The sequence below is a fragment of the Ananas comosus genome, linkage group 14, assembly GCF_001540865.1.
Source record: "Ananas comosus cultivar F153 linkage group 14, ASM154086v1, whole genome shotgun sequence".
Classification (NCBI taxonomy): Eukaryota; Viridiplantae; Streptophyta; class Magnoliopsida; order Poales; family Bromeliaceae; genus Ananas; species Ananas comosus.
The window spans coordinates 2,587,374-2,613,944 of NC_033634.1; the positions used below are offsets into that span (position 1 = coordinate 2,587,374).

General features: G+C 40.4%; 5 protein-coding genes across 5 annotated transcripts; 3 read left to right on the forward strand and 2 right to left on the reverse strand.

Annotated features, from left to right (window-relative positions):
* Nucleotides 1,340–2,723, forward strand: LOC109720287 (transcription factor MYB44-like). The gene has a single exon (XM_020247298.1). The coding sequence runs from the start codon at nucleotides 1,487–1,489 to the stop codon at nucleotides 2,369–2,371; it is 885 nt and encodes a 294-aa protein (XP_020102887.1). The 5' UTR covers nucleotides 1,340–1,486; the 3' UTR covers nucleotides 2,372–2,723.
* Nucleotides 7,215–11,733, forward strand: LOC109720831 (protein SCO1 homolog 1, mitochondrial). The gene is made up of 8 exons (XM_020248168.1): nucleotides 7,215–7,340; nucleotides 7,926–8,002; nucleotides 8,783–8,962; nucleotides 9,766–9,856; nucleotides 9,956–10,168; nucleotides 10,805–10,894; nucleotides 11,101–11,233; nucleotides 11,401–11,733. Exons 2-8 carry the CDS (start codon nucleotides 7,940–7,942, stop codon nucleotides 11,504–11,506), a joined length of 876 nt encoding a protein of 291 aa, XP_020103757.1. The 5' UTR covers nucleotides 7,215–7,340; nucleotides 7,926–7,939; the 3' UTR covers nucleotides 11,507–11,733.
* On the forward strand, nucleotides 14,343–15,725 carry LOC109720775. Its single transcript, XM_020248088.1, has 2 exons — nucleotides 14,343–14,847; nucleotides 15,065–15,725. Exons 1-2 carry the CDS (start codon nucleotides 14,500–14,502, stop codon nucleotides 15,524–15,526), a joined length of 810 nt encoding a protein of 269 aa, XP_020103677.1. The 5' UTR covers nucleotides 14,343–14,499; the 3' UTR covers nucleotides 15,527–15,725.
* LOC109719993 (pentatricopeptide repeat-containing protein At4g38150-like) lies at nucleotides 17,456–18,779 on the reverse strand. The gene has a single exon (XM_020246851.1). It carries the CDS (start codon nucleotides 18,594–18,596, stop codon nucleotides 17,727–17,729), a length of 870 nt encoding a protein of 289 aa, XP_020102440.1. The 5' UTR covers nucleotides 18,597–18,779; the 3' UTR covers nucleotides 17,456–17,726.
* Nucleotides 23,579–24,844, reverse strand: LOC109720027 (lysine-rich arabinogalactan protein 19-like). The gene is made up of 2 exons (XM_020246887.1): nucleotides 24,830–24,844; nucleotides 23,579–23,968 (listed from the first exon to the last, which is right to left on the reverse strand). Exons 1-2 carry the CDS (start codon nucleotides 24,842–24,844, stop codon nucleotides 23,579–23,581), a joined length of 405 nt encoding a protein of 134 aa, XP_020102476.1.

Consider the following 26,571-nt stretch of genomic DNA (forward strand, 5'->3'; position numbering starts at 1 on the left):
AATCGAATTAAAAACCGGTTTCGGGTCAAATTCTGGAAAGGGAAATAACAGCTCACTCCCGAATTCGGTTTCAAATTTCCGTGTCCTCCGTGCGTAGAAATTTTCGACCCCACTTCGTAACTCCCAACGGCTGCGTCAGGAGGGAAACGGAAAAGCGGAAACGGGAAACGGTTCCGCAAGCGAAGATGCGTTTCCGAAGTGGAGGGCGAGAGTCGCTCCGCTACTCGAGAAGCGGGGGAGGTCGCAGATATTATTCGAGTGTGCGGGTGTGGATACACCCGGTGCACCGCGCGCCACACGTTTATAATTAGTTTGTGCATTTTTATTCTCTGTATATACGAGTTTTTTAATTCTCCACTGATTGTAGCAGTTTTTCAATTTTTGTTATTTATCTGGATATATATATTTTGTTTTAGGAATGTAATTATACTGTTTGCATTTACTTCTAATATATATACTATTAGTTGCGTATAAAATTAAATTTCATATCTGTTTTATAAAATTAAATAACATGTTTATTCTATAATTTTTAAAATTATTTGGCATATATTGATATTGCCTCTATATTGTCAAACATCAAAAAAAAAATCTGTAATTTTAAGTATAAAATAAATCCGAACTTAAAAAATCAAATTTTAAATTAAACTACACACATACGAAGGAACCGACCGTCCCTAATGCAAATGGCAAAGAACTTGATGGTGGGTAACTAAGGTCCCAAGTTCAAATCTTAACTGATTCACATTTCCAGCTCAATTTATTTTTTTTAAAAAATAAACGAAACTGAAAAGTTCAAATCCTAACTGATTCACATTTAAATAAACGAAACGGAAGCCGTAGCATACTACCTCTTATGTTTTAGTGGTGGATTTTATATGTGGATTTTTTTTCGGATAGTATGCTATTTTTATCTTAAAAAAAAACATTCTTATGATATTTTAGTGGTGGGTTTTTATATGTAGATTTTTTTTTTAAAAAAAAGACATTTTAGATTAGAAATTTTTTAGCGAAATATCAAGAGTGGTGTACGAGATGCAAGTAGATACACCGGGTTCAGGTAGTATTTTCGAAGTTAGTAGAACAGAGGAAGAGAAGAGTGTTTACCGGCTGTATGTGGAGTCGGGACTCGGGAGTGATTGGACGACGCGTGTGCAGTTGCCAGCTGTATGCAAGCAACCGCCCCCCTGGCACCGGTCGCCCCTTTTACCGGCTGCTCCCGGTCACCCATCCCCGCTCCCTCTCTTATTTAACCTCCCCCCGCACCCGCTCCTCAACGCCCCCCATTCCCCTCTCGTCTCCCTCCTCCCTCGGCTCGTTCGGAACCAAAAAAAAAAAAAAAAAAAAAAAAAAAAAAAAAAAAAAAAAAAAAGAAGCAAAAGGAAAAAATTAGGGTTAGGGTTTGGGGTTTTTTTTGTTTTTTTTTTTGTATACGAACCGGTTGGATTCGATCGCGGTGGAAGTGGGTTTAGGGTTAGGGTTTTTGGGTATGGCGGGGGGGACGGGGAGCAGGAGCAAGGAGGCGATGATGGCGATGGATCGGATCAAGGGGCCGTGGAGCCCGGAGGAGGACGAGCTGCTGCAGCGGCTGGTGCAGGAGCACGGGGCGAGGAACTGGTCGCTGATCAGCAAATCCATACCTGGGAGGTCGGGGAAGTCGTGCCGGTTGCGGTGGTGCAACCAGCTCTCGCCGCAGGTGGAGCACCGCCCCTTCACGCCCGAGGAGGACGAGACCATCCTCCGCGCCCACCACCACCACGGCAACAAGTGGGCCACCATCGCCCGCCTCCTCTCCGGCCGCACCGACAACGCCGTCAAGAACCACTGGAACTCCACCCTCAAGCGCAAGCTCTCCCCCTCCGACGATCGCCGCTCCGCCGGCGCCGGAGCCGCCGCGGCGGATAGGGACGAGGCGGCGGCGCGGCCGCTGAAGCGCGCGAGCAGCGTCGGGCCCGTGCTCTCCTCGGGCCTCTGCTTCAGCCCCGGGAGCCCCGCGGGGTCCGACCTCAGCGACTCGAGCCACCACAGCCATCCCGCCGCCGCGCAGCTCTACCGCGCCTCCACCGCGCCCTCCGCCTCCCTCCACCCGATCGCCGCCGCCGCCGACGACCCCGCCACCTCCCTCACCCTCAGCCTTCCCGGCTCCTACCAGGGCGACGCCGCGCCGGCGCCGTCGCCGGCGCCGGCGCCGCCTCCGCCGAGCGCCGCAGCCGCGACGGAGTCGCCGTCGCCGTCGCCGTCGCCTTTCCAGTTCAGCTCCGAGTTCGTCTCGCTGATGCAGGAGATGATCCGCGACGAGGTGCGGAGCTACATGCTCGGCCTCGAGAATAGCGGCGCCGCCGCGAAGCGGATCGGCGTCGCGAAGTTCGACTAGGGCTAGGGTTTCGAAGAAACGAAGAAGGAGGAGGCACGATGTGCAGTAGAGGACGGCTTCTACCTTATATCTCTTATTAGGATTTTTTTTTTTTTTTTCCCGTTTATTTAAGTCTCTTCTCAATCAATCTCCTCTTCTCTTTCCCTCTCCTCCTTCAGGGAGTTCAAAATTTCTTCTCACAACACCAATAAGTTGGTTGGTTTGTTTTTTGTACAGAAGAGAAATCTAGAGATCGCTCGGATCTAACAAAAAAAAAGAAAAAAGAAGAGAAACTATTTGATGCAATTTGTTTTTCTTTCATCTTGTAGGTTGTGTTTGTGTGTTCTTCTTAAGTTATTATTCCTTCTCTTTTTCTCTACTTGTTTCAAATTTTTTATTTTAAAAATTCCCAGTTGCTCCAACGTTAAAAATTTGAAACGGTTGGGGTAGGGGAGAAAGAGATCGATCGAACTCGGGGGGAACTGTTATGAGGTGATGAGTAAGCGACAGCTAATAACTGATTCAGTTTTCGACGGTATTTATATTCTTGGTAAGGGTGTGTGTTGGTACTACCAAACAAGTGCCCAATAACGTCCCCACTAACCGAAAATGGTCTTATTATTATTAACTATTAATTAATCATTATTAATAATAATTTTGTGTTCATGGGGGAGGTCACTGGTCACCATCCGTGCTGAGGCTAAAGAGATTCATGGTTATCGCCTCGTAATGATCGTAAACCACTGCTTGGAACGGGTCCACCACCTCACCCATGGAAATTATTTGCCTTTTTCCAACAGTTTAACTGTAATTAATTTTATCAAAGGGTCTCTTAACATAAAAAAAGAAGAATAAAATTATGTGCTATTCCCTGTTGTTTTACTAGCATTAATAACTCGGGCGCATCTGACCTGGTGGACCGGGTCCATCCAACGAACTCGGCGTAACGACCCCCCCCCCCCCCCNAAAGCTCCGGGATTAGCGAACGGTCTCATTATACTGAAATGGACCGACGCGGTCGCTGCTGGTTTTTATTTAATTTTTCTCCTTTTTTTTTTAATTTTATCTTATAATGATTTTGGGTTGGATCGTAAATTCGGAGAGAGAGAGAGAGAGAGAGAGAGAGAGAGAGAGAGAGAAAAAAGCGAGCGATATGTCGTTTGCATGCCAGCTGTGTTCAAAAAAGGCGCTTCTTTTGGATCCCCTTTCAAATCCCCCATTTCATCCATATGCGAATAAGCAAAAGCGTGTATCACATGTTTGGGACCTCGCTTTTTTTCGACCATAAATATTTAATTAATATTATTATTTAGCTTATTAAAATTTCATCCTCACTTGAAAATTATATTTTTCAAAATAGCATAATTGATTTCGTCGCGCTCCAACTTTGACGCTATTCTAAGGATTTAAGTAATGCGATATGGGATCCTGCCAATAATTTGTCGGTACGGTGCGTGCCGAACCGTGCCGATTAGGAATGTCAATCGATACGAACATCCAAAGTTTTATTCGAACCCGAATCTGAACGGAGCGAATTTATCGGATGCTAAATGGATATGGTTTCGGATATGGATATCAAAAATAAAAACTCGGCGGATATGAATACAGATATAAATTTTGACTGTACCCGATCCGAACCCGACTTTATTTTATATTATATATAATATGTATATCAAAATTTGATATTATATTTACATTTATATTTTAAAATTTTAAATTTAATATAATATATTTTGAAATATTGAAAAGATAAATAATTGCTTCGGGTTCGGATTTCGGGTTCGGGTTTTTGGTCGAGTTTGAATTTGGATATGGATTTTTAAAATATCCGCTCCGAATCCGACCCGTTGACATTCCTAGTACCGATGCGTTTCGATAACAAAAAATTTATGTGTGTTGACACATAATAATATGAAATATTTATTTTCTTTAGCAACAAAATATTTTAACTGTTTATTATATATTTTAATTAAATATTTTAAATTTTATTAAAAAATTAATTACTAATTTAAATAATAGAGTGTTTTGAGATATGCCATCGGTACGGAGGTTGTATTGTACCAATATTTTATTGACACGATATGTCACGGTAGATGCGGCTCATGTCGATTGGCGCTTAAATTCTTGCGCTGTTCACTTTTAACTAAACAAAAAACTATATAAATAAACAATAGATGAAAAATAATTTACACCTAAGTTGTAGTTAACGCATAAGTCTACTACAAACAGGCTTTGGCTTTGAAAATAAAACAAAATAAAATTTGTTTTGATCGTTGCATACTTATTTTTTATTTTTTTAATTCACTATAAATTTACTTTGTTTGTAATTCTACTTTTCTTAGACATCAGAATTAAGTTTGCCAAAGAATAACAAAATTTTCTATTGTAATTTTTTTTTAATCTTTTTATTTACTAGTGTAAATATTTTTAGTAAACTAGATACAATATGTGGAATAGTTATAGTTTCAAAGCTATTGATTTTCAAATAAATAAGGATATAAAATAGTTTTTTTTGTTGTAATAATTATTTCAATTAAAGAACAAATAACACCCTCAAATTACAAAAAATTGTAGTGTGTGTATATATATATATTCATACATATATCCATCCATCAAACATTTAAATATCATGAACATTCTTGTAAAGCTAGAAATATGATCAAATATTTATACTGAAATAACATAATCCGATTTTCGAGTCATGTTTTTGACAATAAGATAAATCAATTTTTAAGTAAAACACACTATCCTATCAAATTATTGATGTTGAGGTTTTTAAGGAGCAAATGTCAAACTCTTAGCTCTCAATTACGAGAGAAAAATCTTATTGTTGTATTAGTTATCATCAGATAACAAATTTCGATATCTAAAAAGGTCCAAGTTGGGAGAAAATTTAGTGTGTCATATTTACACCACATCAGTAATAACAATTCAATCATATCTCTTCTTTTAGAAAAAAAGTATAACAAAAATAATTTTTTATAATTATGATGTGACATATTAACCCAAAAGAATCTTTTTGATTGGTTGAGAACATCATATCACATCACCAATATAATTGGTGCATTCTAAAATTTTTCCTAAGTTAGATAATGGTGCAATTTACTCTCTCCAAACTTAAGGAAGTGGAGTTTGTGTTTCCAAGTAGATCTCAGATGGGCCTGAGCTAAATCGGTCCGATACAAGTGAGGAGAGGTCCAGCCCAATAAATCAGGTTGGTCTGGGCCTGAACGGTGGGGCTCGTTTGGTATCGAGATCTATTTAATGCTAATAAAAAAACAAAGAGTCAGATCGAAAGCATATGCTAATATGTTTCTGAGTTCGTCGGTGCGGAAAATACATGAAATATATAGTAATCGACTCATTATAATATGCAGAACGCGATATTATACACGAAAAGAAACAATATGTTTTGTTCTTTTCCACGAAACTTTTATTTACTTTGTAAAGTTTGATCCACCTGGGGCGAAATTTTATGAGCTTTGTTTCGGGCCGGGTCGACATGGCCTGAGTAAATTTGCCGTGGATTTGAGCCTGGCCTGGCACGGATTTTGTTCAGGTCCAAACTTGAGTCGTGGGTGTACCTTTCGGTCCGTTCCTATTACCCTTCTAGAGGAAAATTTATTGAATGCACCCGGTGTACATATGTGCACTCCAATATAATTCAATAAACGTGACATAAAATATCTAAAGAGATTCTATTAAAAATTTAGTGATTCAGGCTTAGTTTGGTATTAAGTCCTATCTAACGCTATTAGATAAAATGAAGTTAAGGAAAAAGCATATAGGAATATGTTTTTGCATTATCCGGTGGGATCGTAGAAAATATATCGTAACTGACTCACCACGATATGCGGAACGTAATATTAATTATGTAAACAAACAGAGTATTTTTTCAACGTACTTTCTCACAGCACGTAATACAATCATTAAAAATTTGATGATTTAAAGCCTCAACTAAAGGAAAAAGAAAGAAAGAATTTGATTCATGAAAAATTAGTATTTGAGAATAATTGTGTCTTTTATTATTAATAATATATAATATAGGATTATTAAATTTTTGTGACTATATTTTAGAATTTAAGGAGAAAGTATTTTCTGTCACAGTTGTCCTACGCTGAAATAATAATATTCAATCAAAATGCCTATATATTGCATAAAAGTATGGAGGTAAATATTTCTAAAATATTATGTTAATGTAAAATTATTATATTTTTTTTAAATTAGATTTTTTTTAACTATCTCGTATGGCACAACATAATTATTTTAATGTATATTCTATGTGGTGCATTAGTTATATAATAATATAATAAAATTTTTTCAAATTCGAGATCTTATACTAGAAAGTTTTTTTTTTTATAGTAGTTATTTAATAAATATATATAATGATATTTAATCAAAGACATTATCATCATACAACAGTACAATAATTTTTTTTAACATCGTTTTGATATAAAATTATTATTTTACTTCTGATTAGACTCATTTTCATTGAAGTATATCCTACATGGTATAACTGTTAAAAACTCTTTCAAAATTTGAGCCCTCGCTCGGGAGGAAGTCTACTATATAGCAGTACACCACATCATCTACATTTAGTCAATTATATTTTTTATTTTGATATAAAAATATAAAAAAATAATTTTTTTTAAAATCATAATGAGATGAGTTCAACTCTAAAAAAATAATTTAATCAATTGGAGAGGCCACGTCCTCAGTGTGACCGCTGCATTTTAGATTTTTTTTTGGCCCATATTATTTGTGGGGATTTAAACTAGCGGTGTATACGCTGTGGTTATGCACCGGGTGCAGGCAATTGTTTCAATATTCTAGAAAAAGAAATTGAGGAAGGCCTTCCCCTATTCTTCAGCTTTCTTCCTTTTCTTTATTTCCCCTCCTTCAAGTTCGAGTGCAGACTGCCCACCCCTTATTCAAGTTCGAGTGCGGACTGCCCACTTCTCGCTTCTCTCTGCGGCCGCCGCCGTCTCAGGTCATTATTTTTATTAGTTTTATATTTTTCTTTTTCTCAAAAAATGTAATTAGACACCCTCAGACTATTTCGAAATAGTTCTCTCAACTCCATATTTTTGGATCGACCCCTCCCCAAACTGCTTGCTTTTCTGAGTTCTTATGCTTCATTAAATTGAAAATTTTTGTTTCCTTGAGTGCTGTAGATTTATTTGCTAGAAAAAGTTTAGCTGAATCAATGTTGAATTTAATAAAATCCTTAGTTTAACTGAATAAAATCATACAAATCAAAAGAAAAAAAAAAGTTTGGGGCAATTTCAAAATTTGCCTAAATCCAACAAAATCCATGTGTGTGGATTCACCAGAAGATTTTTTTTTTTAATTCTTTTTTTCACTCTCAGTTGGTAAAAGATTGCATATGAAAGGACATACTACAAACCCAGCTACTTGAATAGGCGAAATTAAGCCTGCATATCTCCAAATTTGAAAGGAATAGTTAGCAATTATAAATGGTAGATTCTTGAGAGAAGCACACAACAAATGTTCATACAGTTTATGCGCCGTGCAATTTAACCGCTTGTTGACGAAGTTCTCTTTATTTTCACAGGCTTGGTGGAAGTAATGGCCAGGCTCAAGGGGCTTCCTGGGTTTCTTGAATCAATTACTCGGGGAAGATTTCGTCAGGTTACGATACTTTTCTTCTTTTCAGCACTCTTTCATATGTTTTAGTGCGGTCGGTTATTGATTTATGGCGATCGCTCTGTGTCATATTAGGCATGGTTTTAATTCCATCATCCCAAAGCTTTTAGGCTACGGTGCCGCAACTACAATGGACCTAGTTTCAGCTGTTTTTAAATTTCCTTAAAAGTTTTTCTCTTTTCCTCCTTATATACGGTGAATTTCTGATGACTTTGAGTCTGTTAAATTATATGTAACAATTATTTTTCTTTAAAAGATTAAGCTATCAGAGAAGGATGTTTTTATATTTTTATATTCAATACTTCCCCTCATGTTGGGGCTCAAAATATTTTGATAGAGCAAGACATGGGCTTAAATGGGAGAAAAGTAAATAACGCCAGGAGTTTGGAGAAACTTCAACTCAGGATCTTGTACTCTGATACCATATTAAGCTTTTGGAGAACAGAGGTTTATGAGCAGGTGCTCAGCATGCCGGGAGATTTTTGATAGTAACGGTAACATAGGAATTATTTACTAACATATCTCACTCCCTTGAAGACTTTTATTGAACGATTTATTGGACTTTAATATTCTCCAATTTGGCAGCTTGTTGGTTTCTTTGATATGTTTTGCATTATGTTTCCCAATAATTTCACAGATCTTTCCACTCAATATGTGAGGTCTATTTGTGAATGACTAGTTTTCGGTGCTTTTATCAACCCTTACTATTGTCAGCTGTTCGTAAACAAGAGCTGGTCCTTATGCACCACCGTTCATGTGTTACAGGTTATACCTTTGTCAGCTTCTGGCGGTTCTTCAACTAAATATTTTCGATATTTAACCGTTTCTGCTGCAACTTCAGAACAAAGCAATGCGAGAACGCCGCCAACGGTAGATTCCAATGATGCAAAACAGACGGGAGAGTCTGATAAGACAGAATCTGATAAAAAGCCTGTTCGCGGAGGGGTATGAATATAACACGCCTAATCTAAGTGAGAGATCTTCTGTGACAAGTGAGACATGATGTGTCGCTTCTAATTGCTCTAGCTGCTCCAGTGGCTATATGAAATGTTACAAGAAGCCATTGACTTATGGAGCATTATATTTACATAACTCTACCTTGTGAGAACCTCTTTTCATGGTTCTAATATGTGTTCGTAGCATTGGTGATCCGCGAGTGTGTCCTTTAGTTGTAAATGCCTGTGAATCCCACCCTGCCATCTCATTTAGGATATGGATTGGATAAATTATGGAGAATCGAAGATATAAGTTGTATCTGGAGAAGAGGCAGCTCGTTCCTGTTCCTTTCTTCTATCTTTTTTTTTTTCCGTTACGCTAATTGCCTTCTTCTCGCTGCTGGAGGTGTATACAATTCCTTTATCATTTTTTGTTGATGGTAGATAAATTTATTTGTATGGTTGGGAAACATAATTCTTATTGTTGTCATCTTATTAGTAGAAGATAATGATTTTATGTACTTAATGCCTAATGCATATTCTTCTTTGCTGCGAGTCTCTTTTCTTTTCTCTCTGATCATTAGCTATTTGGACGTATTTTTGTAGCAAATCTTTTGATACATTCGAACATCTACAAGTCTTCAGCTTTTAGCACCTATATGCCTCCTTATGTTTTTGCCTACTATGCATGCTCATATGATTCCTTGGATGCCAAAATGCTTGCTTAGTTACTATGATTAGATTTCCGGTCAATTAAATTTGGAGGATTATTTTTCCTTAAATCTCAACCGATCAGTTGGGCTTATGTTGCAGCCTGTGTCATGGTTGAGCCTTGTTTTGCTTGTTCTGACTGGAGGGGGACTACTTGTTTATTACGACAGAGAAAAGAAACGGCACATCGAAGGTAGATTACTTGTTGACAGGAATTCATTACGAACACATTATTGTTGAATCCTTTTTTCTCCGTACTTTTATCTATTAATGCCGGGTCCCGTATTTCCAGAATTGAAGGCGAGATCAAGCGTGGTGAAGCCCGGACCGTCCGTAGGCACTGCTGCTATTGGCGGTCCATTTAAGCTTGTGAACCACGTCGGAAAACCTGTCACCGAAAAGGACTTTCTTGGGAAGTGGACGCTGATTTATTTTGGTTTCACCCACTGCCCTGACATTTGTCCTGATGAACTCCAAAAAATGGCTGCTGCTGTTGATAAGATTAGTAAGTCGCTCACCCCTGCTGTTCTTTGATGGAGCTATAAGTTTTTCTGGACTTCAGAAAGTGCGGAGAAAAGTTTTTTTTTGAGAGAAAGGTAGCAGGCTACCCGCTTCGTTTACTTCATTTAGAAACAAACTAAGCTGGAAATGTGAATCAACTAGGATTCGAACTTGGGTCTCGGGTACCAACCACCAAACCCTTTTGCCACTTGCGCTACGGACGGTCGGTTGCGGAGAAAAGTTAATCCATCTGAAGCATGCGGTATTCTTGTAATCACCGGCATAAATATGTCAGTCAATTATCACACAGGACTTGAGAGGAAAAACAATAACAGAAACATAAACAATGCCGAAATTGGCCTTCGTTTTCGATATTCATTTACTGAAGCAGTTCAGCGTTTTGGAATGTACGCGTTTGAATAAACCTTGAAGGTTTATTCTACACGCGTGGAGCTAGACCCCACCACCCACCCATATGAATAGCGAAGCGAAGCCTTACCCAGATCGAGATGAGAAAGACAGGGCAATTCCCAAGCATCACCCACACAAATGTTTAATCGAAAGCTTTCTTTCTTTTCTCTTTAATTCGTTCGACATTTAATAGTGTCACAATGTGTCTTTCTCGTCCTGTTTCTTGCAGAAGAAAAGGCAAGGATAGAAATTGTACCTGTTTTTATTTCAGTCGATCCAGAGAGAGACACCGTTGAGCAGGTTCATGATTATGTCAAAGGTGGTTTTTCATCTTTTTATTTTGGTAGCGGGAATGCAACATTTTTCTCTAGATTCTCTTGAATGTAATGCTCAAAGTCATCATATCACATGGCATTTTTACTTTATTTTTTTACTTTATTTTTTTAGGATTATGTTTGTGCACTTAAATGACACTATTTTATTTGTTGCACTGTTGAAAATATTTTCTTTTCTCTTGCTATGCAGAATTTCATCCAGATTTAATAGGATTAACTGGCACACCGGATGAGATACGACAAGTGGCCCGTGCATATCGAGTTTATTACATGAAGACCGAGGAGGAGGACTCCGATTATCTTGTAGATCACTCTATTGTCATGTACGTAATCCGTATACACTAAATTTATATGAATCACGAGCACGCAGCAGATCATCAATGTGGGTTGTCGAGCAATGATTTTGTTTTCATACATGCACGATTGATAACATTTTTTAAAAAAAAGTTTGAGCAGTATTATTTTTTTCTGAATTTTCTTATATTTTCAGGTACCTGATGAACCCCAAAATGGACTTTGTTAAATTCTTCGGCAAGAACTATGATGCAGATGCACTCGCAGAAGGTATTATAAGAGAGATAAAAGGAAGCAACTGAATAGATTTCTGAGGATTTTTTTTTTCAATCTTCGGCGGAGGTATTCTTTGTTTCCTCCGAGTTTTTCTATTCGTCATTTAATTTTCGATGATTTTAATCGTTGCTACTGATGCGATGTTGGTGATTATCCTTTGTGAAAGTGTTGTTATGTTCTGTAAAATTTCACTTCCTGTTTCAGAAAAATTTTGATAGTTGAACTTGCATTTCAGTCGAAATTTTTTGCGTTCGATTACTTACTGCTGTTACTGAGCGGAAGTTGACAGGTGATTTTTCTATTGATTTGTATCAGATTTATTGAATATGGTTGAATTCAGTATATAACGATAAAATTTAATAAATCTATTTGTCAATATAAAAGTCAATTTTGGTACTTAACGCGGTTCCTTTCTATATAATAATCCATCAATTTCGTAGCGCTTGGAATCCATGGTGAAATGCTCACGTTGCTGGGCTAATGTGACATTATTTACACGTGCTAATGGGACATATTTTTATTAAAATTCATGTGTTTTTTTCCTTTTATTTATGTAACGTCGCCATGAATGCCATGTTCATGTGCATTAATACTCCGAAAATAAAATAAAAAGGAGTATGATGATGTTAACAAAAGAAAAGAAAAAAAAAAAAATCAAAGAATGTGATGTGCATGAATGCTGTGAGGCTATCCTGCTTTAGGATTTTTTTTTCTTTTTTCTTTTTTTTCTGGTATATGAAGGAAAATTAAATTTTACTATCTTAAGAATTGTCAGATTTTTTTGAAAATATTCTTTTGCTTCCTAAGATGTAGACTAAGGATTTTTCGCTATCAATGTCGGAAATTGTGTCCTCTTTATTTTATTTTATTTTTTTCTTGAACTTATGCAAATACAGAGCTTTCAATCTCTGACCTCCGTTGGCTGTCACAATCTTATAATTAGGCAGTCACAATCTTATAATTAGGCAAACGCTCTTCTGTGAAAATGAGTAAATTAGTAGTTCCTCTATTTTTCGGGATGACCACTAAAATTATATCTTAACTGATTTATTACGCAATATTAAATTGCATGAAATTTTAGAAAAAAAATGCATAAAACTTATCGTAATTATTACCTATTTGGATTTGAGTGCCAAATATTAAAAAAATTTGTGTTTACTATCTAATCTTGTAAATTTGTTTGATTCGAATTAATTAGTGATTCTTTAATTTTAAATTTGAATGTGTCGTTTATTTTCATAGGTTTAGTTAGTTTATTTTATATGATTTATAAATTTATAAATTTATTAAAATAAAAAATTAATGTAAATTTTATATTCAACGAGCTATCAAAATATTTAAATTAAATAAATTAAAACATTGGATAATAAAATTGAAAATTTGAAAGACTGGATAGTTAAATCAAAATAATCTACAGTTCAGTTAAATTTTATACACTTTTATTTTTATTTTTTAAATTATATTTTAGCATGTATCGCAATCTCCGATAATATGGTTGACACTAAATTAATTTAAACAACCAAAAATTCAAGTTTCATGGACAAATTTAAAGACAGTTGACTCGAGTTCAAGTCTAAGTCAAAACCCGATTTGACAATCATTAGAGTTAGACTTCATTTGGGATTGAGAGTATATTGTATTATGTGCGGTAAAAAAATACGATAAAAAAATATTTTATTTATTTTCGTATATAATATTGCGTTCTGCATATTACGATATATTTTCTGTGGTGCCACCGGAGAACGTAGAAGTATACCCCTATATACTTTTATCCTAATTCTATTTTATCTAATAGCGTTAGATAAACCACAATACTAAACTAAGCATTAACCAAACCAAAAACGCAAGTTTTACACAACATATTATGTTTGAATCCGAATCAGGTTTAAGTAACGCTTTATATATCATTTTAAAATAAAGTACTTAAATTTAATAATTCCGCTTTATACTACTTACACTGTTACTATGAAATCTAAGTTGTTGATCTGATTTGTCCGAATTTTTTTGTCCAAATTTGATACAGAGAATAAAAAAAGTTTATCCTGATCCGAAATTTCGAACTAATTATCTCTTTTTATTTGAATTTTGGTTATTGTTTGGGTTTGACTAGATCGGTCAATCACGTTGGGTCGTATTATGCTAATCCTAGTTGACTTCAAGTGTGTTGGTTTCCATAAAATATTTGGTTCGATGTTTTTTTAATTAAGAATAAAGAATTAATAAAACGCAATTAATTCGGGTTTATGACAACACGGACGCGCGTTTAATGGTGCAATTATTCCGTGGACTTGGTCACCACGTAATCCCTGGACGCTTAAGAACATCCAACCGTCCGTCCAATATTACAAGAAACGGACGGTGACGATTGGTAAACAATGAAAATCCCGTGGACTTGGTCCACCACGTAATCCCTGGACGCTGAAGAACATCCAACCGTCCGTCCAATACTACAAGAAACGGACGGTGTCGATTGAGAAACAATGAAAATCGACGGACGGATGCTCGCAAGGTCCACGGATGACGTGGCGGGCCAGGTCGGGGGAGTTAATTACAACGTAGTAGGATCGGTGACGTGGCAAGGTCGTTGCTGACGTGTACGCGTGGCGCGCCGACCCGCTGCGCGCATGGCGCGTGCGGGAACGTGCGCGGGCGCAGCGCAACACGAGCACGCGAACCCTCGGTGTGGCCGAACACCACACAGCGGTCCGACCAATCCCAGCCCGCCACGTACGCGAAACGCCTCGCCACGTCGGATTACGCGATAGGTATACGAAGAGAGGCACGTACCCAAGCACACATCCTATTGCGTGTAGGATTCGGTTCGTTGCGTATCGAAGCCCACAAAACCCCCCAACCCCCAACTTCCAAATTATAAAGCGTTCAACATCGTCTCCTCCGCCCTGGCGAAGAGTAGAGAGAGAAAGCGAGATCGATCGATCGACCAACCCCCCTCTCTCTCTCTCTCTCTCTCTCTCTCTCTCTCTCTCTACACCCCACAAACCCTAGTTTCCCCATCTCCATGGCTCTGATGAAGCTACACGCGACGTGCCCTCCTCTAATGGGAGGAGGCGATCAACGAGGAGATCATGTCACCTCTTCCTCTTCCTCTTCTTCGATTTCTCCTCTATCGTTGCGTTTTTGCCGAAACCGATCGCATCGATCGATCCCTCCGCTGAGGCTTCGGCCGATGCGGCGGATCGAAGCAGCGCTATCGACGGCGACGGCGACGAAGACGACGACGTCCCAATCCTCCGCCTCATTGTTGGGACCAATTGCGCCCCGGTGCGTGGATAGGGTGGAGGAGGAGAAGAGGGAGCCCGTTAGCAATGAGGATTTGGATATGTGGATGAGGGATTCAATCCAAGAGGTATTCATTTATTGTGATCTACATCGTTTTCTAATTATTACGAAGTGATTTTCTTTTTCCGAGCTCTTGATGTCGATAGCAGTAGTGAATATCAACGTTTTTTTTCTGATTCCGATGTTGATATCAATGATAATGCCTCGCAATGAGTGAATATAAAAAAATATATATATATATATTAAAAGAAAAAAAAAAACTAAAATGATTGGTTGTGTTGCAGATAGTGAGGAACATTGGAGAGGCTCCCTTTCTGGTGCACATCTTTTCTGGCGGCAGAGGCGGCAGCGGCCGAAAGGGCGGTGTCAGATTGGAGAAGGAGAAGGCGTCGCCCGACAGCTGGCCGCAGATCACGAGGCGGTGGGACCGCGAGGGCGGCACCCCGGACGGGGTCATCCTGGTCGAGGCGATCGAGGAGGAGGAGGACGACGAGGAGCGTGGGCCGCTGCTGCCGCCACTGACGCCGACGCCGCCGTGCGCAGCAGCAGGCCCCAATTCGGCTTGCAAGACGTGGGGGCTGGTGGTGCAGGGGCGGGGGATGGACTGCGCCGCCTGCTACGTGCTCAACACCTGCCGCGTCAGGTCGTCGGTCGGGTTCTGCACTCACTTCAGCCTCGTGCGGGCCAAGTGCTTCGGCGAGGCGATCGAGTCGCAGATCAGGAATGCTTGGTTGCAGGGGAATTAGAAACTGATCGGTTTCTATTTACAGAAGGGAATACTATTACTCTGTTCATATCATTGCACTCAATTGATTCTTCCGCCAGGAACATTGGAATTTTATTGAAAGCATTTTGTTCCATCATTGTTCTCTTTTTTAATGTAAATAGTTCAAAAAACAATGTGATTCTCTTATTAGATTCTCCAGCAACCATTTTTTACTGGTAGTTTTACAGAGAACTTTGTTCAGAAAGAAAATAACCAGCGTACATCTTAAATTTCCGGCAAAGCGATTTTTTCATAAGTTTTTGAATTTGAAAAACTATCATAAGAAATTGGCTTTAGGAGGAAGAATCCCCTACTGAGAAGGTCAATAAATATATTTGGCAATTATGCGTTCTTTGTGTCAAAAAAGCAGTTGTTCCATTTCAACTTTGTCAAACTATATACCCTTCTTTAATATTGAAAAACACAAATTATTTGAATCATTTTAACCACCCTTTAATGATGTGCATTGTGACATCATGTGAATCAGATTCGACCATTTCTAATGTCTGATGCAGTGTATCATGAGAACCACTTTTATCAATTACTTGGAATGATATTTGATGTATGTATTCCTTGCACCGTGTCAATCTGAGAGACAACTAGTTAAGCTAAAATTCCTCAACCATACACCAACAGTATCAGATGAAAATGGAACTAAGACTCGCTCCATGGTTATCTTTTAAAGTAACTTCCTCCAGTTTATGCTCATTATCTAGTATAGCTGCTCTTCAACAGGATCCTGATCATCACCGCCTTTGTTGATCCTTGTTACGAACATTTAGAGGCTAAGTAATGAGATTGCTTAAATTTGTAACATTGAAGCCACTGCTATAATTAATTGTAGCCTTTTTTCCGTTCTTAGTATGTTGGATAGCGCAAGCCAATGAGAAGAAAATTACTGGGCAAGATAATAGTGTAAATCACTTGGCTTGAGAGTGTGTTTTTCTGGTTCAAGCTATCAGATTCTCATATACCCGAAAAGCCACAATAATAATGCACTCAAGTTCTCATAATAAACAACCCTTGGCTATTATTACTCTGTTCTAGTTCAAGTTTGATCCAAATCCACCAATATTCTTCTTATCTAAATCAGCAAGATTGCTGCAAAGTGTGAGATCGTCAAACTCCTGGATGTATTCTGCGTTGTTTTAAACTCATAAGCCTATCGTAAAAACTAAACTTATAAGCTCTTAGGACAAAGTGACCACCACATACTAAGCCCCATCCATTTGTTTATCGATCTGCCACTAATCCTACAGGTTTGCTCCCTTCAACTTGTCGATAACCAAACGAGCCTATTCACCATCTAGGAACAGATGTTTGTCTGAGCAATCAAACGGGGATGAAGTCCGGTTCTCGAAGACTGTTAGACCCTTCTTCCCACACATTTAACTCTCATGTGAACTTAATCATGCCTCGAATGTCAACATCGACGGCGACCACGGTGATTTACCCTAAGTTTAAAGTACATTATTATAGCCATCGTGTACCAGTGCCTAGCCTGAACCTTTGCATGTTATAACAAATTTCAAAATTTCCAATTATTGATGACATCTGTTTGAATACCTTCCCTAGGTTCTACTCTACCGAGCAAGTTCGTAAATGCTGGAGTTCAACTTACTGATGTTTTGACAAGAATATACTGTGATTTGTTCGCTCTTGCCATATACACGTTCGCTGCTCTACGAGGAAATGATTTGTTAAGTTCAATGCTGAAGTTCAATTAACTAATGTTCAGATCTTGCCAACAAGTTATAGCTAATCTAGTTTACAGTTAATTTTTTCCCCAGTTGAATAACCACTTGGTATCTCTATAGTTTACTTGGAGATTCTTACATTCATCTTTTCAGAGTAATAAGATTACAAAGTATGATACTAAAGATCCCATAAGCAAATTAAACAGTGAAACTGCTACAAGAAGAAAAACCAAAGATTACCAGGGTATATAGTTAAATAAGATCCAAAGCACCTTCAACCAACATTACTTAGCACTCAGCACAAATGAAAAGTAAGTTAAGAACATGAGAGCACATCATCCCTGAATCACAATAATGTACACAGGACCGCGACAAGTTAAACACATGCTTAGTAGTAATCTTAACTAAGTTCACTCTCTATGTAAAGCGAAAAAAAAACAGAAGAAGAAGAAGAAAAACTAGCACAACCTCACCTTCTCTTTCTCACTTGTCGAAGAGCAAGCTCATGATGCTCCGGAACATGTGGCCGCGCTTGGTGAGCTGCTCCCGCACGGCGGCCTCCTCGGGGACGAACCCCTTCCCCTTCAATTCATCCAACAGCGCCCGCGCATCGGCGAGCTTCTCCGCCGCAATGTGGGCCTCGAACACCGCCACGACGGTGGCCACATTGGGCCGCATTCCTTTCGCCGCCATCTCGACCAGATACCGCCGCGCCTCCGCGAGGTTCCCGTCCCTCGCGAGGCCCTTGATCAGCACGGCGTAGGTGTAGGCGTTGGGGGCGACGCCGGAGGCGAGCATGCGGAGGAAGGCGCGGAGCGCGTGCAGCGACTGGCCGGCGCCGGCGCCGGCGTAGGCCTCGACGACGGCGGTGTGGGCGACGACGTCGGGCATGACGCCCTTGTCCTTGATCACGGCGAAGAGCTCGAGCGCTTCGTGGGTGAGGCCGTCCCTGGACAATCCGTCGAACATCTTGACTGCGTAGTCGGTGAGGCCGTCGGCGCGCATGCGGTGGAAGACTTCCGCGAGGTCCGAGGTGTCGCGGGGATCGCCGGCGGCGGGTTTCTTGCTGAAGGGGTCGTAGGGAGGGGGCAGCTTCGACGGCTCGTCGTCGTCGGACCAGTCGAAGGAGGCGGAGGTGTTGGTAATGGTGGATCGAGGTGGGGGAGAGGAGGAGGAGGAGGTGGAGGAGAAGGGGTGGAGGAAGGGACGGAGAGGAGAGAGTGGTGCTGCGGCGGAGCAGGGGCGGCGGAGGGGGGAGAAGGGGATGGGGAAGGAGGAGAGGAGGGAGAGGAGGAGGTTGGATTTGGAGGGGAGAGAGCGAGGTGTTAGCAGGAATGTCGTCGTCGCCGCCATGGAGTTTGAAGTGGAAGCGATGGGTGGTGACAGCCGAGAAGGAAGCACGGAAGAGGATGGAAGGCGGCGAGCAGCAATCAGCCGGCAGCAGCCGCTGGAAAAGCACGGTTGGATGACTGCAAATTGGGATACCCAGATTAGGCATGTCTTAAATAAACTTTTTCCGTATAAATATTTTATTGTTAATTTTAAAACTGGCGTGTTGATAGCTTGATATCGTATGTAATTATGTTCACTTATTTAAGCTTCTTAAGTATTCAAACTCGAGAGAAATCATAAAAAAACCATTCACCCCTGAAAATTTAATCATTGTCAATGTTAAATAATCTCGTCCCTTAAAAAATTAACAAAAATTTTAAATGATCGGCACGAGACTAAAGATAGATTCGACATTGTCCAATCATTTTTATTTCGCAGAAGAAAAGGTACAAAATTAATTTTATAATTAAAGCTAAAATTTATATAGAGTATCTAATCAGTCATTTATCAATCTTTAATACTGTACATCCCTTAATTATAGAATTTAAATTTTGTAAAGTTTTTTAATATTAGAAAAAGATAGTTGATAAGATAAATATAACATATTAGTTATTAGAAGAAAATGTCCAAGATTAATATAAATTTTTTTGTTGTTGTACACAAGCGTTACTTCATAATTTTTATTTCAATCTAATCAATCTCCTTATGTGATAAACAATGAATTAGATTGCCTTTTTATGAAAAAGCTTTTCGGATAATATATACAGCTTGTGACGTGCGTCTATTCAGAGAGTTACCTATCTTAAAATTACTTTATTTTTATCACGTTTAATTCTATTAATCTTTTAGTGGGTTAGATCTTTACATATCTCTAATTGGGCTGGGCCAAATTTGGATATATTCAGACTTTCGGCCGGGCGAATTGTTTATGGGTTGGACTTTTTTTATGTCTATCGCAAGTCAAAACATGGTCCAAAAAATCACTGGACCACGTCTGATTAAAATGTAACTTCTTAATTCGAGCTAAGTCAACCAAAAATAAAAGAAGTAAAGAAAAGTAAACGATGAGTACCTCGTAAGTTTTTTTTTTTTTATTTATTTTTTTTTTTGACCTTTTAGGAGGATGAATACTTTAAACTTTGAAAATTTTAAGTAAACAACATATCACTTTATAGCCTTTTATTTAGTTCCCAAATAATAAATTTATTATAATTATAATTATAATATAATACGGAGGATAAGTATATTATATTATTTTTCATATGTGATGGAAAACATCAATAATTCATTAGCAAAGATATATAAATGCGAAGCCTACTTGCTTCACTTTTTAGTTAAATCTTTTTTTTTCTCTCAACTAAATTGGTAATCTGCTTCTACATTATTTTTAATGGACTATGTCTATTTATGAACAAAATATTCAAACCCATGATACAGAGAGTATATCAACTATCTCGGAATCTATACTATTTTTATAAATTTATTCATATTTCTTACAATTTTTAATTAATTTATATAAAAATATAAAAAAGAGATAGTTATATATCACTTCCTGCAAAGATATCAAATAACAAATATATTTCTACAAAGCTTAAGTTATTATCAGATTTATACCTGCAAAATTTTTTCCGTCTATAAATGTATTCTTCATTTACCAAAATTTAGATAACTATGAGTTAAAAAAGCTAACATAGTTATTTAAGGGGTAAAATAACTTTTTTAACTTATATATATATATATATATATATATATATATATATATATATNATGTCGTTTGATTCACCGTTAATTTTTTAACGATGGATGCATAAAATAACTATTTTACTCTTATAAGTTTATTCTTGCAAAAAGTTTTTTTTCTCTCTCTCTCCTCGCATTTTTTGCAGTACATGCGACGTATCTCATGTTTATCTCGCCGTCACCATGTATAAAGAGGAGAGGATGAGAAAGATAACTTGACTCAATATTGAAATACAAATTATAAATGTAAGGGATAAAAAGTTTATTTTACTTCTTAACTAACCGTGGTTATATTTTTTAATTTATAGTTATCTAAATTTTGCTGACAGAATGATATATTTACAGACGGAACGATTTTTAGAGAAATAAATATGATAACTTAAGTGTGGTCGGAATATACTTGTTATCCCTTACATTTATAATTTGTATTTCAATATTGAGTCCTGTCATCTTTCTCACATTTTCCTCTTTATCTATAGTGACGGCAAGATCTATAGCGGCGGCGTCAAGGATATATGCGAACGAATTAGAATTTTTAGATGAATATATTTATAAATTATTTTTTGGCTAATTTGCATAAAAAATTTACTAATTTTGGGCTTTTGTAAAAGTTGGCCACCTTTTTTCTTTTTGCAGATTTGATCCGATTTTTCAGCAAAATGACTAAAATACCATTGTATCTTTTTCTCTCTCCTCTTTTTTTTTTTTTTTCTCTNTGCTCCGGCGACGTCGCTAACGACGAGCCCGCCTACCCCGCCTCGGCCTCTCCCCCAACCTTTCCTCCTACCGCGCCCTTGCCCAGGCCCTCTGCCGCCGCGGCCAGGCCCGCTTCGCCGCCGCGGCCAGGCCCGCTTCGCCGCCTCCCTATTCGACGACATGCTCCGCTGCGGCCTCCTTTTTCTTTCTCCTTCTCCGTCGGCGCGCCAACGCAAGACGACGACGGAGGGATGCAGACTCGGCCCGGAGCCAGTCGAAGTCGCGGGAGAGGAGCGCGGAGAGGTAGGTGGCGCCGCCCCGCGCGGCACTCAAGTGTCGCACACCCGAGCCAGCCTTCTCGAGTCCTCTCCACGGATAAGTCTCCCAGACTTAACAGTAGAATACCAATCCAAGCATTTTGCCAAGCTTGCTCCTCTGTGAGACTTATAGCCCGACCCTTCGCCTGTAATCGAACCCCTCGTCGGATTCCTCGAGTTCTCAACGAGCAACCCCAATACCGAGGTTGGCCATCAAGCTAGGTGCATCTCGTCTTGCCAACCGATCTCTCCTCGAGAGTGCTTCATAACCGAATGTCTTGCTACCTTCATCACTAGCCCCAAGGACATTACAAGTTCTCCCCCAACTTGTGCCATATGACTATAGCCAAGCGTCTCGCCTCCCACGCGTTTTGCTCCTGCGACTTAGTCTGCACGCCTCTAGCGTCAAGGTCCGGGCTTCGCAACATCGCATGCCACGAAGGGCACTCATAACCATATATTTCTCACTATCGTGCCTCATGCGCCTGATAACGTCCATGGCCATACCGCATACGCGGCTTGCTCGCTCGGTCCAACGGCATATATCCGAAAAGCCACCCAAGTGTGCGCCACAACCTCGCCTGTCTTCCAATGCCAGGGACTAGGCGTGACACCCCGCACGCCCATGCTTCGCACTTCCGTGCTTCGAATCCAACCCGTACTGCTCTCGTGTCCTAACGCTCCTGGCAAGGGAACCAATAAGTCCACACCGTGCTTCTCGATCGTCCACTCAACTCTCGCTTTGCCATGGCGCTCCGCGCTCTTGACTCCCATATGTTCGCCTCATAAGGGCCGATACAAACGAACCGGTCTCACTCCGCATCGCTAGCCACTAGCCCCGTCCTTAGCCCGACCATGCCTGGCCGCTCACACCATTGGTCCAGTCTATCAAGGTTCACGATATAGATACCGATACTGCTTGTCTCATTGGGTTCCGCCCCTCGAGTCTCGTAGACCTCCCGTCATACGAATTCTCCTTCGGCGTGCCTCCCTTTAGCACTCCTATTGAGTTCCGCCTCCTTGGCCTTCGTGGGCGCCGCGCCCCATGAATCCCCGCTAAGCACACTTGCCTTCGCGAGCCTTGTCCTTTACAGAGGACCATCCGTCGCTAGACTATCCCTCATCCGCTCGTACGCTCCACTACGGAGATCCAAGCCGGCATAAGATAGCGCAAGCGATCTTAGGAGGAAAGCCTCCCGGTATTCCCCGCTCTGTAATGGCGTCGACCTCTCGCGTCTCCGACATTACCCTAGGCCCGTGTCTCTTCAACCGTCCAATACCCGATCACACGGAACGCTAGGCTTGGCTACTCAGCTAGCGAAGGGACGACCCATGTCTTCTGGGTCGACGGGGGAGTCGGGGCCACTTACGAAGTGTCCACCCCTCCTCTATATACCCTACAAGGCATCCATCCATTTGGCACCCCGGGGGTACAAAGGTGCTCACCGAGGGGTAAGTTTTGAAACCCCGCATGCGGCACCAAAATCCTAGTCATGGCACGGGCCATTGCTAGGGAATTGCCTCTGTTGACTGGACAACGACTCCATCCTGATGGAACGCCTCAACTCCGCAACTCCATAACTTCGTCAACCTAAGTGCCTACCACATGTGGCCCCCAAGGATGTCACGGTCGAATCCCAGCGATCGACCCGTGACAATGGGGCGAGCTTGCGGTTCTCAGTGCGGAGGCGCGCGAGGCGGCTCCAAAGCTTCTCGAGGTAGAAGAAGGAGGAAGAAAAAAAAAGAGAATAAACCGAGGGAAAGAAGGAGGAAGAAAAAAAAAAAAGAGAATAAACCGAGGGAAAGAAGGAGGAAGAAAACAAAAGAGAATAAACCAAGGGAAAGAAGGAGGAAGAAGAAGAGAATAAAAAATGGTGTAAATTTCATCCAAATAGTGCAACGTTAGTCTAAAAAGTATAATTTTTTCATCCGAAATGGTGTAAATTTTACCCAAATAGTGCAACGTTCACCTAAAGAGTGCAACTTCGTCCCAAAGAGTATAAATTCTGTCTCAAATAGTGTAAATTTTATATAAAATAGTGCAATTTTTTTAAAAATTACACACTTTAAGACAGAACTGCACTGTTTAGGTGAAATTTACACTATTTCTCTTTTTTTTTTTACTTCTTCCTCCTCTCCCTCCTCTTTCAATTTTCGCCTTGTACAAGAACCCCAACCATGGCTCGTCCTATCCCACCAGCCTTATCGCAGCATCACTCCCCACCCACTCGGCCTCAGAATTCGTGCTTGCTACAAAGCGGTCATGGGAAGTGGCGGAGGAAAAATGGCGCTCGCCGTGGTACTCTTCATGTTGGGGAGCGTTGAGGTGAGCGCGCGGGCGAGGGCGGCGCCGGAGAAGGAGGAGGGGGCTGGCGGTGGGTTTGGCCATGGCATGGGTGGCTGTATTGGTGGCGGGATTGGGTCAGCTTGATCGGCCGCGGTGGAGCATGTCGTCGAGCAAGGAGGCGGCGAAGCGGGCCTGGCCGCGGCAGCAGAGGGCCTGGCTGAGGGCGCGGTAGGAGGAGGGGTCGGGGGAGAGGCCGAGGCGGGGGAGGCGGGCTCGTCGCCGACGACGTCGCAGGAGTCGGCGAGGGCGACATCGCAGGGGCAGGGGGGTGGCGTTTCTGCCTTCGCCGCTCTCTGGGAAGAGAAAGAAAAAAAGAACGAGAGAAAAAAAAAAGAGGAGAGAGAAAAATGTATAAGGGTATTTTGATCAGTTTGCTAAAAAATCGGACCGAATCTGTAAAAACGAAAAAGGTGGCCCACTTTTGTAAAAACCCAAATTTAGTGAATTTTTTATGCAAATTGGCCTTATTTTTTTAAAAAAAAATTCAAATATCACTCATATGGTTTCACATTTTCGCACTTAAATACCTTATGGTTTAAAGTGTATCACTTTCGCACCCCGTAATTTTTTTCTCTTTTTGTTATCACTTTCGCTAATTTTTTTATTAAATCAATGACAAAGTAAAAACTAAAAAGTATTAAAGTGAATATTCAATAAACTAGTGGTGGGGTATCTAAAGTTTTTTTTGTATATGATTTAATAAAAAGCAGAGGAGTTGACGAAAAGAGAAAAATAAAACCACAGAGTATTAAATTGATACACTTTAAATCATAGGATATTAAAATGAGAAATTGCAAAACTATAGAAATAATATTTGAAGTTTATTCTAAAAAATATATTTATAATTTATATGAATATGTATAAAATTAATTTTAATAAAAACTTATCCAAATGTTACAGCACGTGAAAGTTAGCACACGTGAAGGTAGATTCAGGAGTAATCAGTTTTTGACGGAAACAACTCAAACACGAGTACACGACTATGAGCCCGTGCGCGGGACCACGACGGGGTTCGACCAAATCCAAAACCGAGGGGACCGAGGCCACCGACGTCAGCATGCCACGTGGGATAATATCCTCGCACGTAAACTCAACCGGACGGGTGCCACGCGTCGCCTCCTCATTGCGTTTTGATTGCCGCTCAGGGGGATTACTCCCAACTTCGACATGGTTAGCGTGAAACTAATTTTGCCCACTCCGATAATTAATTAGTTAAATAAATGTATAGTTTTCGCTTTCTTGTTGACTTGTTCCCATTAATTAATAAGCTTTTTAAATAAATTTTTTAATTTTAATTAATAAATAGTTAAAACAAAAATGCTCAGTGGTTGAATAGTGAGCGAGAATCGGGTTCTTCGCCCGTCCCCCCTCATCGTCTCTAACCTCCCCGCAACGTGTCCACACCCCTCTCTCTCTCTCTCTCTCTCTCTCTCTCTCTACACCACCATCACCACCACCTCCGCTTCTTCTCGCTCTAGAAACCCTAGTTGCTTCGTCCTCGATCGCGTCGGTGGTATATGCCTCAGAGAGAAGAGGCGAGAACGAACGGAAGAGGAGGAGATGGGGATGGGGATCGAAGGGGCTCTCCATCGCCTCGCATCGCCGAGGATGAGGCGGAGGAGGCGGAGGCGGAGGAGGAGGAGGAGGAGGATCGGAGCCGCCGTAAGAGGACGATCGGAAGGGCCGTGCGAAGCCTCTCGAGGAAGATTTACGGCCGGAGGAGGAGGAAGGAGAAGCGAGCTCAACCACCGCCGGCGCCGGCACCGGCGCCGCCGCCTCGGTGGTCCGCCCCTCCCGATATCGGCGGAGATGGCGGATATAGGTGCTCATCGTGCCTCTGCTTCAATCCCAATCCCAGCCGATACCCTCCCGATTCCCCACTCATCGCGCCGAACCCTAGCGGCGACGATCCCAAGGTAACGAAGAAACCCACCACTTACCACGAATTCGTGAGGTCTCTGCTCGAGAGCAACGATTTCTACTCCAGAGATTGCAATGTCCACCGAGACATCACCTCCGACTCCGATGATCCCTGATCGGTTTGAGCCGAATTTTATCATCCGATTCTATGGTTTTGCCTTTTGGTTCATATGCAGAGAATTTGATTTGTTGCGAGTATTGTGTGGGTACAGATAAATTGATAGATTGTGGAAAGAGATCCTGCTTTTGCCTATTATTCGGCATCGAACAGAGCATCCAAATCCCTCCTTTTCTACAATTGAGGAATTTATAGGCTTTGTTGCGGAAGAACTGTGAGATTTGATCAGCACTTGTGGCATGTTGATGCTTATCTGTAGCATTGACGCCAATTGTCCAACAGTTTGTGAGTAAATAAAGCTCTGTATATTTGTGATTTTGTATTCTCTTCTGTTAATGTTTCTATGGAAAGGTGTAAAGATTTTGTGGCCCTCCATATTGGAACATGATTCTTTCAAAATTAGTGATTTTATCTTGCAGTACCTGTTGTTGTCATTTATTTTGATTAAACAATCTCCAAATTGTTGTGCAAATGCATTGTTAAAGCAGATAAAGATGCAATCCCTATTTTACTGTATCATATTATGTTCTCGTCAGTGTTGAAAAGGTGCTTAAGATGCCTTTCTGCAATTACCACATCGTTTTGTTGTGAAATCAGTGGATTATCCTTTACATTTGAGCAAACCTGGTGTTAAGTCGTTCGTTGAATTTAATTTCTGAAAAAAAATCAAAGCTTGAAGCTTTGTTATCGCATATTTAACTGCTGGACTTGGCGTGATATGTTATGAAAGAAGATTCTCTCAAGATTTATCAAGGGGCACCCATATGAAGTCCTATGATGATCTCATCAAGACAAGGAGTGTTTGATGCAATCCATGTATATGGTATACGTTTCAAGTAAGTTGACCTTGGTGGGAGG